Source organism: Oryzias melastigma, linkage group LG15 (assembly GCF_002922805.2).
Source record: "Oryzias melastigma strain HK-1 linkage group LG15, ASM292280v2, whole genome shotgun sequence".
Classification (NCBI taxonomy): Eukaryota; Metazoa; Chordata; class Actinopteri; order Beloniformes; family Adrianichthyidae; genus Oryzias; species Oryzias melastigma.
Genome location: NC_050526.1, coordinates 5,172,026 through 5,186,402, shown reverse-complemented (window position 1 = coordinate 5,186,402; position 14,377 = coordinate 5,172,026). Strand labels below are relative to the sequence as shown.

General features: G+C 36.5%; 1 protein-coding gene across 2 annotated transcripts in view; it reads left to right on the top strand.

Annotated features, from left to right (window-relative positions):
• Window positions 1-735: 735 nt before the first annotated feature.
• The window catches only part of LOC112161778 (regulator of G-protein signaling 7), an 84,621-nt gene continuing 70,979 nt past the window's right edge, over window positions 736-14,377 (top strand). Inside the window, exons 1-2 of one of the 2 annotated variants that reach the window (XM_024297228.2) lie at window positions 736-1,012; window positions 3,244-3,362. In XM_024297228.2, the coding sequence (XP_024152996.1) occupies window positions 3,285-3,362 (78 nt within the window). In that variant the 5' untranslated portion in view covers window positions 736-1,012; window positions 3,244-3,284. Of the gene's footprint in view, window positions 1,013-1,157; window positions 1,416-3,243; window positions 3,363-14,377 lie in introns of those variants that run through there. The other variant, XM_036215677.1, reaches the window with a different exon arrangement.

Genomic DNA, 14,377 nt, shown 5'->3' with positions numbered 1-14,377 from the left:
AGTTTCTGCTGAGGACCGGATGGTATCTAGTATGAAACAAATTGTATCTGGTGTGCACCAGATAGTGTCTGGTTCTCACTAGATAGTATATGGTGCGCACCAGACAGTAACCAGAAAAAAAATTGTTTAAAAAAATTCTGGTTAGAATAGTAACTTGTGCGCACCACGTATGAACTAGTGTGGGAACCATAGAAAAAACATTTCATTTTTTTTTAGATTTTTTTTTTCTCAATTTCTTTATTTTTTTTTACTCCGATGTGCCTTTAGGGGCTTCATAGAAAGGGAACAGAAGGAAGCTTATCTTAAATAATTATAATAATAAAAAAACTTAAAAATCTATAACCTCATTTGCAGCATAATTTATAATAGTAATGTAATGTATGAACACATTTTATCATTAGTGTGTTCGGATTGTGTTGCTAAATCATTATACTTACTCATTAACATAATATCAGATATTCCTACATTTATGTATTTTGCCCATTTCATATTTTTCTTCCTGTTTTGAGAATATTGTCAAGTGCAATGACTTTATTATAATACATTTGCCACATTTGATCTATAAAAGCTTAAAATTGCAATAGTTTATGCTCTTGTAAGGAAAAAAAGGGTAAAAGGTGAATAAAATCAGAGTCAAGCTCTCTTTGACCTTTGATGAACAATCAAAACTTAAATCTCCTACAGGTATTTTCATTTATTTATTCTTTCAAAAGTGTCAACAAATAGCGCCTCCAAAACGCGTTGTAATTTATTCCTCACACGCGATTGGTCACAGATCGATGCGCGCTCACAGCGCTCCGTGTTCGCGCTTCTCTGAGCATCGCTCTGAGGGAGGAGAGGAGAGACGGAGCTGAACCACACCAAGTGTCCGACGAATGTTTGCGTCTCCCCGCCGCCGACGACCAGCCCTCGCATTCCTATGTCTGCCAGTTGACACCCGAACGCGCGACCGATCCGGCTTCGACCCCTGCGGGGATCCAGGAGTCCTTTAGTGGGCTGCGTGTTTTTTCAGGTAAGCTCCCTCCTCCTCCCTTCCTCCCTTCCTTCCTTTCTCTCCGTTCTCCTCCGGTGACCGTCTTCTCCGGTTTTCCGTGCATTCGCGCGGGCTTCAAAAGATCACGGACGCGGGGCGTGTTTTTTTTTTTTTTTTTTTTCCTCCTCGCAGCAGCTGTCCAAGGTGCTGAAAAAGAACGAGCGACAATAAACACACACAATCGGCCTCAGGTTGCATGACTTCACTGTTTGAATGCTATAGGCTATCTCGTGATGCAGACTAAACCCTCACAAGGATGTCGTGTGGGTGTCAGAGATGGAGCGTGCAGCGCGCACAGGATGGATGCACGTTTGCAAAGTCTTGCACATTTTGGACTGGAGCCGCTCTGCACAAAACGGATGTGTCCAAGCTGCACCGTAAAGTAATATTCCTCCTCCAGGGACGGTGTGTTTGTCTAGTGCACATGTGTCAAAGTCAAGGCCCGGGGGCCGGATACGGCCCGCCGGGTAATTCTATCCGGCCCTCCAGATCATTTTATTTTATTGTTAGTAATTGCCCGATGTTATTTTACGCCTATTTCTAATTTGTATAATTTTGACAAAAAATACATTTTATGGAGAGTAAAATATTGAATGTTATCTAAGGTTTAAGTTGATTTATTCTGGAGTAATATTCCTGCCTTTTTATTATTCATAACGGTGTTAAAAAGTTAGTTTTAAAGTTGACATGCTAGCTTTTTGGACTATTTTGGCATTTATTACGATTTTTTAGGCTATTTTGGAGTCTAGCTAACATTTCAGCTACATGCTAGCTGTTTTGGCTAATTTAGTTTTTTTTTGTTTTTAGGCTATTTTGGAGATTAGCTAATATTTCAGCTACATCCTTTTGGCTAATTTAGGCTCTTTCAGTTTTTTAGACTGTTTTGGAATTAGGCTAATATTTACATGCTAGCTGTTTTGGGTAACCTAAGTCTTTTATTATTAAGTTTTAGGCTAATTTGGCTAACATTTTAGCTGGCTATTAACTTCAGCGTTTTTAGCTATCAATGTCAGCATCTTTAGCTATCAGCACTAGCCTCTTCGGCGGCCAAATTTAGTTTTCGGTATACTTGTGGCAGGAAATGCTGTATGTAGTTCATAATTATGTTAAAATTGTCTTAAAAATTGGCATTCTGCTAGCTTTTTGGACTGTTTTGGCATTTACTGAGATTTTTTTAGGCTGTTTGGGGGTTTGGCTAATATTTCAGCTACATGCTAGCTATGTTGGCTAATTTAGGCTTTTTTTAGTTTTTAGGTTGTTTTGGAGATTAGCTAATATTTCTGCTAAATGCTAGCTGTTTTAGCTAATTTAGACTCTCTTTTTCTTCTAGTTTTTTTAGGTTGTTTTGAAATTCAGCTAAGATTTCAGCCACATGCTAGCTGCTTTGGCTAATGTAGGCTTTTTTTGCTATCTTTTTAGGGTGTTTTGGGGTTTGGCTAATATTTCAGCTACATGCTAGCTATTTTGGCTAATCTAAGATTTTCTTTTTTGGGGGTTTCAGGCTATTTTGAAATCAGGCTAATATTTACATGGTAGCTGTTTTGGCAAATTTAGATTTTTTTCTAGTTTTTTATGATATTTTGAAGTTTAGCATTTTTTTCATTAACAAGCTAACTGTTTTGGGTAATCATTTAGCTAATATTTTAGCTAGCTATCAGCTTCAGCATTTTTAGCTATCAATTTAAGCATCTTCAGCGGCTAAATTCAGCTTACAGCATTCACACTAGCATATATATCTAGTTCATAATTATGTTAAAAAGTTACAGTTTTAAAGTTTCATAAATGTAGTTTTAGTGTGTTGAATAAATGTTTATCCTGTTGTTCCTGCGACTTGTGATATGTTTTGGATTTTGGCTCCTTGTATGATTGAGTTTGACTCCCCTGTTCTAGTGCACGTACACCTGGATTCACCTGTCGTACCATTAGAAAAGTGCATGTGAATAACCATAAAACATGCATTTAATCCTGATTTATTCTCATTATTGGTGCCATAACTGTCTTCAAGTTGCTCCATTAACAGGGAAACTTGCCACTACTAGAACCCTCTGAGTATAATCAAACGGGTCCTTGTCAAGACCTTGCAAGCAATACGTGCAGCCAAAAAACTGGCCAAAAAAATGGTCTAAAATACGATCCAGTTATTCAAAACACTTCTCGACCATATTTTCTATGACGAATAGTCCCTAAACATCTCAATCTTTCCACAACAGGAGCACCTGACATTTCCTGTGGCACACTTACCCAACGGATCATGGCACAGACCAACAGCAGCGGGCAAGGGACCAATGGGGTAGCAGATGAGTCCCCCAACATGATAGTGTACAGAAAGGTAAGGCAGCTGCTATTTTTAGGCTGCGTGTGTGCAAAAGGGGGGAGTTTGAGCATGTGCGATTCTCTTGCATCAATTTATCAGACAATGGGCTGTGTGATGGAAATCGCTGATGGCAAGACGGCATTCTGGTGCAACTGATAATGCCAGAGGGTTGTGGAGCTTATAGACGAGGATAACATTCTTATAAACATATTTTTTTTTTGCTCATTTGTTATTGCCCAAATCCTGGTGACTGACATTAACAGGAGAGAATTGGAGCATTATTCACTTCACTGCTGGTGGGGGATTTCTTTACTGGTAAATCTGTTTCTTCAATAAATAATTAAGAGCGGGAGAGATTGAAAAGGCCCTCTGCTGAGACACCTTAATCCGGCGCTGCTCTAAAATTAAACAGATTAATGAGATCATAATCTTCATTCGTTTCATTGGAAACTTTTTCGAAATAAACTTTAAAGATTTTGATTTGCTGTTATCTTCTGCTGGGAAAAATTGGAGACGCAAGATTTAAGACTCACCTACAAATAAGCCATTTACGAAATTGCTTTTGCTGCCACTAGGAGAGGATCCTGTTCCCCGGCGGCTCTGTTAATGTCCAACTGCTGGGAAAGTTGTTCTTCGTAATGCGTTTTGATGTAAAACATGCATTTTGTTTTATGTCTTACAAACAAAATCCAATTCTCAATCCTCTGGTGCCACTGATTCAGTTTACAATGATCTGCTAACGTATTAAATATTGGAAAAACGGGTGTTCTATGTCCTTTCTTTTTTTTCTTTTTACACTCTTTACTTTAGGGCAAGGATCCCCAAAATTTTTCTTGTGAGGGCCACATAGCGGTGTAAGATGTGAATAGAAGTGTAAGAAGTGCGTCTAAACTCAAACATTTAAAGTTTTAGAGAAAGCCACACATAATAACCAGATAGGAGGTCAGGAGCGCATGGCCAGACTGAGGAAAAAAAAAAAAAATCAGGCATCTCTGATCGTGGTCAGGGGGCCGGACCAAAAGGGAAGGAGGGCCGGATTCGGCCCGGGGGCCGTAGTTTGGGAACCCCTTTTTTAGAGCACTTGTGAAGAAAAAGTCACACTATGTGGGTCTTGATCGCATGGCCAGACTGCAAAAGAAAAGAAAAAAAGAAAAATCAGGCACTTCTGATGGTGTTCGAGGGGCCGGCCCAATTTCAAAGAAGGGCCGAATCTGGCCCGCGGGCCGTAGTTTGGGAACCCCTGCTTCAGAGCAGTGATGGAAGATCGGAGCGTGAGATCGACAGGCGGATTGGAGCTGCGTCCGCTATTATGCGGTCGCTGTACCGGTCCGTTGTGGTGAAAAGAGAGCTGAGCCAGAAAGCAAAGCTCTCGATTTACCGGTCGATCTTCGTTCCAGTACTCACCTATGGTCATGAGCTTTGGGTCGTGACCGAAAGAACGAGATCCCGACTACAAGCGGCTGAAATGAGTTTTCTCCGGAGGGTGGCTGGACGCTCCCTTAGAGATAGGGTGAGAAGCTCGGTCACCCGGAGAGAGCTCGGAGTAGAGCCGCTTCTCCTCCGCATCGAGAGAAGCCAGTTGAGGTGGCTCGGGCATCTGGTCCGGATGCCTCCTGGACGCCTCCCTGGTGAGGTGTTCCGGGCATGTCCCACTGGGCGGAGGCCCCGGGGAAGACCCAGGACACGCTGGAGAGACTATGTTTCTCGGCTGGCCTGGGAACGCCTCGGGGTCCCCCCAGAGGAGCTGGAGGAAGTGGCCGGGGAGAGGGAAGTCTGGGCATCTTTGCTTAGACTGCTGCCCCCGCGACCCGGTCCCGGATGAAGCGGAGGAAGATGGATGGATGGATGGATGCTTCAGAGCACGGGTGGAATTAAAACTCACACTTTGTGGATCTTGATCGCGTTGCCAGACTGCAAAAGAAAAAAAAAAAGGAAAAATCAGGCACTTCTGATGGTATTCGGGGGGCCGGCCCAAATATGGAGGAGGGCCGGATCCGGCCCACGGACTGTAATTTGGGAACCCCTGCTTTAGAGCATGGGTGGAATTAAAACTCACACTATGTGGGTCTTGATTGCACGGCCAGACTGCAAAAGAAAAAAGAAAAGAAAAGAAAAACCAGGCACCTCTGATGGTGTTCGGGGGGCCGGCCCACATATGGAGGAGGAGCTGTTTTCTTCTCTGATGTGGGGCCGGGGTCAGTTTGTAGGTTAACAGAAAAAGCCATCTGGATCAAGAGGCTTTTTAGGTCATTTTGTTGTTTTATTACTGTATTTTCCAGAGTATAAGTTGCAAGAGAAAACAATATCTAATAAAAAATAAAAGAAAACCATATATAGGTCGCAGTTTTAGGATTAATGTGTAACGCTTCAGTATAAATCCGCCAAGCCCAGTGTAGCTAAAAAAATAATTAAATAAATACAAAAACATGAACATTTTGATCTGTATAAGAAAAAATATCAACATTTAAGAGGAAAACAATCCGATTCTCCGCCATGTTTGTTTTGAACAACTCTTCTTCTGCTGCTGTCTGTAGCAAATACTTATACTCAGATGCAGCGCCCTCTAGTGGTTGTTAGAAGAAACGACAGCTGAAAAACAACTGGTGTTTACTGGGAAAGAAAAAACAATATGAGCCTAGTTATGTCACACTTTGAACAACTGTGACTTATACTCCAGAAAATATGGTACAGTGAAGTACAGTAAATATCCCCATTTTCCTCTTCGTCTTTTCCATTGGAGTCAATTTTAGGACGATGCCACACTCCAGCTCTCCTTTACAGCACCTAGAACCCGTTTTTTCTAGTGTCAGACGAGGGTTTCTGGAAGATTTCTATAAGTTACATTGTAGAAATACAGTTGACAGTTTGGTCAGCTCTTGTTGTGTGAAGCTGGTCTTGGAATTTCAATGTCATATTATTGAAAATATCCGTGCCGCCTCTCTGACATGATGCCGGGTGACCTCTTGAGATCTGTCAGTTGTGTTCAGTGGGACGTCTCTTCTTTTATAATTCTATTGATCTGAAAGTCCTTCTTTGCTGTCTGCTGTTTCACAACTGAAGAGTTAAAAAAAAGCCTATAAGCAAACAGGATGAGTCCTTATTTTTCAGCGTTTACCTTTGGCAACTAATATGGATACAATGAGGATTAAAGACATTTTAATCCTATTTTTTCATAGTTATTCATGGTTATGTGTAAAAATAAACAAAAATATAAAAAAATAATTAAAAGTACATATTAAAAAAGCCTTTACGCTGATAAATATACATCATAAAAGAGTAAGAGTAATATATTTATCCTACTATTAACACAATCAACTTTTGCATTATAAAAAAGAACTAAAATATAGAATGTAAAGAAAAAATATAAAAACACTTCAGTTGAGGATTTTTGTGTCAATTAAGGCTTTAAATTATATTCATGTTTTTTTATTAAATAATAAAGGTTTACTGTTAATAATAACGACATGGAATTAGCATTCACGTTTATGTTTCTTCTCTAAAATGACATGTTTTAGCTCCGTTCTTATCTTCTGGTCTTTCCACTTGACCACACTGAACAGTTCTAGACCGACTGACCTAAACCATAGAAATACCATTCAGCTGTAAGAGCAGCGCGGGTGAAAAGGAGATTAAGTGTAAATGGGCAAATGCAAAACTTCAAGTGGTTTAACTTAGACTGGAGTTGGGGAAAGCAGCGTTTGCAGACATTCGGCTCATGCCAAGACGAACAGGTGCCCCAAAGGCTTTTCAGAAGCGGCTTGGCAGAGCGGGGGTAGCGCACACTGGCGGGGGCCACACTCAGATTAGAGCAGGAAAAACATGCTTTCATGACCTTTTAGTAAACCACTTCTATGAGCAAAAAAAACCAAAACAAATGGTAGGGCTGCCACAATTAGTCGACTAATCGACGGATAAACGACTATTAAAATAGTCGAAGACTAATTTAATATTCGATTAGTGGTTACTTTATATTATATGGAGTCAGAGTGTAGTAAAGTTAAAAGTTATAATGGCATTATGCTAGCTTTTTGGACTATTTTGGCATTTATTAAGATTTTTTAAGCTAATTTAGAGTTTAGCTAATATTTCAGCTACATGTTAGCTATTTTGACTAATTCAAGATTTGTTTCAGGTTTTTTAGGCTAATATGGAGTTTAGCTAATATTTCAGCTGCATGCTAGCTGCTTTAGCTAATTTAGGCTTTTTTATTTTAAGGCAATTTGGAGTTTAGCTAATATTTCAGCTGCATGCTAACTGTTTTGGCTAACTTAGGCTTTTTTCGTTTTTTGGGGCTAATACGGAGTTCAGCTAATATTTAAGCTACATGCTAGCTGTTTTAGCTAATTTAGGCTTTTTTTGTTTTAAATGTAATTTTGGAGTTTAGCTAATATTTCAGCTTTAATGCTAGCTGTTTTGGCTAATTTAGGCTTTTTTTGTTTTAAGGCTAATATGGAGTTTAGCTAATATTTCAGCTACATGCTAGCTGTTTTAGCTAATTTAGGCTTTTTTTGTTTTAAAGGTAATTTTGGAGTTTAGCTAATATTTCAGCTACATGCTAGCTGTTTTGGCTAATTTAGGCTTTTTTTTGTTTTCAAGGCTAAAATGGAGTTTAGCTAATATTTCAGCTGCATGCTAGCTGTTTTGGCTAACTTAGGCTTTTTTCAGTTTTTAGACTAATTTACCATTTAACTAATATTTTAGCTGGCTATCAGCTTCAGTGGTCTCAGCTATTAGCTTAAGCGTTTTTAGCTATAAATTTCAGCATCCTCAGCACCCAAATTCAGTTTACAGCATTCCCACTAGCATTATCGCAGGTAATGTTATATATCTAGTTTCTTATTAGTTTAAAGCTAATTATGGTTAAGATGTGTGCTTTACATCCAGTTTGTCCATGACCTGATTAGTCGACTAATCAGAAAAAATAATCGGTGATCAGTCGACTATTAAATAATCGTTTGTGGCAGCCCTAGTTGATAGTGGGCAATGAGTAACTTAATACCTGTCAGTGTTTGAGTCTAGTGTAGTTGGAAGTGTATTATGTAATCTAAGCGGAGGGAGCTTTATGGTTGAGGACAGCAGATAGTGGTTTAATAGTCTTTCCACAGAGAGCATAACTATATCCTTCCACTCTCTCAGCCGTTCTCCTTTTCTCCGGTCAATCCATCTCTCCACACCTGTCATCAGTGTCTAATGAAAATGGATGAGCGAGCTGTGGCGTTGACCTCCTTACCGAGGAGGTGTGCGCGCACATCTTCCCCAAGGTCACGTGCATGCATGCTGCTTGAATGCATGCACAGGTGTATTGAAAACAGCCTGTTAATGGTTCCTGGGAAACATTCACTCGCACACATGGCTGGAGCTTAGCGATGAACTGATTCATTGTTGCTGGTGACCCTGAAAATGTCATCACTTGCTCCATGATTCATAAAGTGACAGTGCCAAGTTACAAGTATTTTTTAATCTATCAGAGGAGAAAAAAAAAAGTGGTTCAGACTAATAGCTGAACGTCTGCGTCTTAATCATTTACTTCTCCTCGCATATTAACCGCATGTGCAGCAGATTTGTGTGCCTGCTTACACCATAAATAATGCTGCGACGTGAGTGTAAGCATCTGTGTGTGCGCTGTATGTAGGGCGAATGTTGCTGAATTTTTTATGCAAGCCTAAAACAGCTCTGGTTGATAGCAGCCAAAAGCAGCTTCTCTCACCAGCCAGCAGTTTGTGTGCATCTCTGATTGTGTTTGATCATGACGTCTGTCTGAACGCATTGCTGTGTATCAAAGCTGCAATTGTGTGCAAATGCCATTTCCCACAAATTTCATTTGTCTGGTACGATCAATAAAAATAAGATTTTCTTTTTTTTTTTTTTTTTTAAGAAAGCCAAAAACCTATTTTCAAAAATCTCTTCAAGATGACAAAATATGGAGATGCAGCCACAAGTCTAATCAGGCCGATAAATCTGAAGGTAGTAAGAGAGTGCTTAAATTCGCACTTGGCTGACTGTCAGAAAACATGGCCTCAACAAGAGAGCTGTCAGCGGAAACAAAGGAAGGTCCTTCAACAAGGAAATTTAGTGCCGAGTGTGGCAAGAGATGCTGCTTAATCCTTGTCAGGCTGTACGGTTTAAAGCAAGAAGAAAGAACCTTTTTTTAAAAAAGTTACAAAAGATAAAAAGGAAATGTACAAGTGCAGCAAAAAGAATAAAGAGAGACGATGAAACAGAGTTTGCAGGAAAAAAAGCGATTTGAAGGTGATATAATGGAGAAAAATACAATTTGAAATGCAAAAAAATAGGAAACAAGTGTAAAAAAAAATTCTAAAGAAACATGATTTATGCAAAGTATTTGAAAACAAGGCTACACTAAGTAAAAAAATGTTTTTTTTTTACTGGACAAACATAGAAATTTTTACAGCTAGTTGAATTTGGAAAAAATACGGTCAAAACTATAATTCGAAATCTGAAAAAATAAATAAATAAAAACACAACAATAGTAATAATAAATACATATTAAAATATTAATAAATATTAATATTAATATATAAAAAAATAAATATAAATAATTAAATTAAGTTAAAATAAAATAAAATAAAATAAAATAAAATAAAATAAAATAAAATAAAATAAAATAAAATAAAATAAAACAAAATAAAATAAAATCCTAAAGAGAGAAATCTAATTTACACTCCTTTAACAAGTGAAGTTTTGTGCCTTTGGTAAAATGCTACAATATGTTTAAACAAATAAAAATAAATACAATAAAAAAAAGAAAAACAGAAACACTATTGTATGAAGAAAATTAAATAAAAATAAAGTCCTAAAGAAATAAATCCACTTTACAAGTCTTTTAATGCTAAAAATTGCAGTAATATGTTTAAACAAACCAACAAAAATAAACAAAACAAAATAAAATAAAATATAATATAAAATAAAAAATAATCTAAAAAATTAAATCCTAAAGTGATAAATCCACTTTACAAGTCTTTCAAAAGTAAATTTTGGTGCTTTTGATAAATTGCAACATTATTTTAACTAAAGTAAAAATAAAAAACTTCCAATGTTTATTCTTTTTTGCTTTCCTGATTAATATTTCTTATTTTTAATGTCAAAACTGTTTATTATCAATATATTTTTATGTATACTATGATTGTTATACAGAATATTATATTATTATATATATTTACATTTTGTAGTCCTTTTTCGCTCGTTAAATGTTAGTCGATTTTGTATTTAAAGTTTGCAGAAAATTTTTATGAATATTGATTGATTAAAAAAAGTCATTCTCATTGTTAGCAGTAATTGTAGAGTTATCGATTTCAGAATGTTAAATCCTGTTTCTGTTTTCAGTGACAAGAACCATCTGAACTTCACTGCATATGAAACAGGCTCCAAATAAAGCGTTTAATGCACAGGCATGCTCCAAACTATTGAATAGATTCCTCATTCATTACATCAAATCAGAAGTATCAGCTCAACGGCACGGGGCAGCAAATAGTAGGTTTTACTTTTAAACCAAAACTTCAAAATAAAAGATTTTAGGAATGATCCTGAAACGCTCATCTGCTAGGATATGTAATTATTATTTTGCTCAGAATTAGTAAAAGACAAAAAAAATTCACAAAGTGGTCAAAAGAGATAAATGAAATGTGACTTAAAGATTTTTTTGGCGTAAAATCCACTAAACATTCTATTTCTCAAAAGACAAAAAGCCTTTTAAAAAGGTCTAATCATAATTCTGTCTATATTTTCTACTTAAAATAACTCAAACTGTATTATTAGTAATATTATTTTTCTTTTTCAAAGTTAAATTTGTAACTCTCTCTGTGTAAAACTGAGATATCTGCAGGCGGTGCAACAAAATTCTCCTATTTATATAATTAAGCATTAAAAAAGTTCCAGGTAAAATAATTTAAATTCATCTTGATTTTATTAAAAAGTCTATTTTTTTAATGTTAAAAAACATACATGGTCTGGCTCATTTTCTTATTTTTCTTTTCTCCATAAATTGGACTCTCATCTTCCTCTGTGGTGTTTTATCTGACAGCTGAGACATCAACCATTCTTATTTACATCTGAGTTGCCAACGGGTATCCAGTAATTGTTTTTCCAGAGCCTGTTCTGCCTGTCTCTGTGTTCTGCCCTGCATATGTGCTGCACTTTTGCTCGACTCCTTTCCTGTAGACTGAATGCGGTCTTTGCACTTTGGGCTTTCACTACGTTCATGGAGGATTTACAGTTTACATACGTTTAAACGTTTATTTTTATTTTTTTCCTTCTTCTGTTGCTTTCTTTCCAAAACTATTTGAATCTTAGTTTTCTGCCATTTTTGGCACTTTTTAATAATTATTAGCCCTAATTATTATCACTTGGTGAAGGATTTTGTCAATCTAGGATAACTTCAAACCAATTTATTAAGGATTTTTTATGAAGAATTTCTTTGTAATTTGTGCCTTCTTGGATACTTTGAACGGGAAAATATCGGCAGCACTTCAGCACAAAATCTAAATTTGGAGAGCTTGACGCAGTGTATCAACCTCAGCTTTGGCCACATGACATTTTCAATGGCGGCTCGATGCAAGGATTTTTGTCCTGAACTTCCAGGCATTTCTTAACCCGCTGAGGCTGCAGGGTTGCCAGAGATTGTCAGTTACATTGTGAAAAAGAAAAAGCATTTCTATTAATACATTTTAATTTTTAAATTTGATATTTGTAATTGAACTTTGTTATAAATTTACTAGAAAATTCTTTGAAAATGAAATGTCAAATGCCATTTTCTTTATTACTTTAGGTAAGTTTCAGAATAAGCTGTGTTGAAGAAGAAGAAGAAGAAAAAAGCGGTTTGGAGGATTGCTTTTTCATTTTATTTAAGAGACAAATAATCCAATTAAATTGTGAAAATGAAAAAGCATTTCTGTTAGTCCATTTAATTTTCAAATTTGATATTTCTAGATTAATTTTGGTACAAGTTTGAAAATGAAATGTCAAATGACATTTTCTTTATTATATCATGATTAAATTACAGAACGAGTGGTATTGAAGAAGAAGAAGAAGAAGAAGAAAGCAGTTTGGATGATTGTTTTATTCATTTTATTAGAGACAAGTAATGCAGTTACATTGTGAAAATGAAAAAACATTTTTATTAATCCTTTTTAATTTTTAAATTTTATATTTCTAATTGAACTTTGTTATAAGTCTATTAGAAAATTATTTGAAAATCAAATGTCAAATCCAATTTTCTTAATTACTTTAGGTAAGTAACAGAATGAGATGAGTTGAAGAAGAAAAAGAAGAAGAAAAAGTTTTGGAGGATTGCTTTTTCATTTTATTTAAGAGACGAGTACTCCAACTAAATTGTTAAAAAATGAAAAAGCATTTCTGTTAGTCCATTTAATTTTCAAATTTGATATTTCTAGATGAATTTTGGTACAAGTTCACTAGAAAACATTTTTTTAAATGAAATGTCAAATGACATTTTCTTTATCCTTTTGATTAAATTACAGAACGAGCGATATTGAAGAAAAAAGCAGTTTGGAGGATTGTTTTTTCATTTTATTAAAGAGACAAGTAATGCTGTTACATTGTGAAAATGAAAAAGCATTTCCATTACTGACTTTTATTTTGAATTATGAGTCACAGGCGCTCCCATAGCTCTAGGGTGACATGTTTTTAAAGTTAATAGGCAAAAAGGCAAATATTACCTTGTTGGTTCTAAAAATTATTCAGGTCAGCTACTTCTCTATCCATCCATCCATCCATCTTCTTGGCCGCTTCTTCCCTTTCGGGGTCGCGGGGGTGCCGGAACCTATCCCGACTACTGATGGGCGCCAGTCCGTCGCAGTGCGCTACTTCTCTAACCTTAATATTTTTGTGTATTTCAGAATTGTTGCCAACAAACAAAATAGACAAGAATAAAAAACACAAATGTTTGTGCAAAAAGATTACAGAAGCGAAACATTTCTTGATTTCTCCTGCTTTAAATTCAACAAAGATTGTCTCACTGGAAGGCATTTTTGGCGTATTAGAGCAAATCTGCATCTATTAAATGGCCGTGTATCAGCCTGCTTTTATCTGTATATCTCCTAACATCCTACATTGTTCATGAGTCATAAAGCAGAGGGAACCGAATACATTTTCAGGCTATTTCTCCGTTAAGAGCCAGAGTGAAGGGTTCTTGTGCCGCTCGTCTCCCCCAGCATGCAATCAGAAGATCACTAAGACCGAGAGAAAGGGGTGGGGGGTGAGGTGGGATGATCTATAATTGCCAGATCAGAGAGAAATCTTTGTTTGTGAAGCAGAGCTTTTCTGTATTTTAGCTCTCCAAGAAGGGGGATGAAAACATGCATGCTCTGTTTTGCTGATTGAGGTCAGTTATCAGTTTCTGATCTGAAAGTTAGACCTCTGAGTCAAGCGGTTTCAAAGACGGCTAAAGAAGTCTTCTGTTGTATTTTTTAATAGAACGATAAGTTACGGTGGCTCACTGTTCAATTAATAATTACTGATCTTCACATTTCCTGCCTGCCTGCCAAGAATGATCTAAACCACCTAATGGCCACTTCGGAACATCGTTTTCAAGCCTTTCAGATAATTCCAGAGATTCTGTACTCAGATCTTAGCTTTATAATGTGAAATTACTAATGTAAAAAAAAAATAATGTTTGTGTGGCATTTTTATTATGAAAGACAACAAATGTAATGAGAAATAATTTAGTTTTTGCATTTCCGAGTATTTCTTCTTTTAAAACTCTGTCAATCAAACTGTCACAGACAGGCTCTGTTGGAACTAGAAAAGTTGCATTACCTGTGATTATGCTAGTTTAAATTCTTTGTGCTCTATACTTTCTTTTAATTTTATTTAAATGATCACACCTTTACTCTTTCTTTTGATTGTTTCTTTTAATGTTTCATGTAAAGCACTTTGAATTTCTCTGTACATGAAATGTGCTATACAAAAAAACTTGCCTTGCCTAGTAGGGCTGCCACAAACGATTATTTTAATAGTCGACTAATCACCGATTATTTTTTCCGATTAGTCGA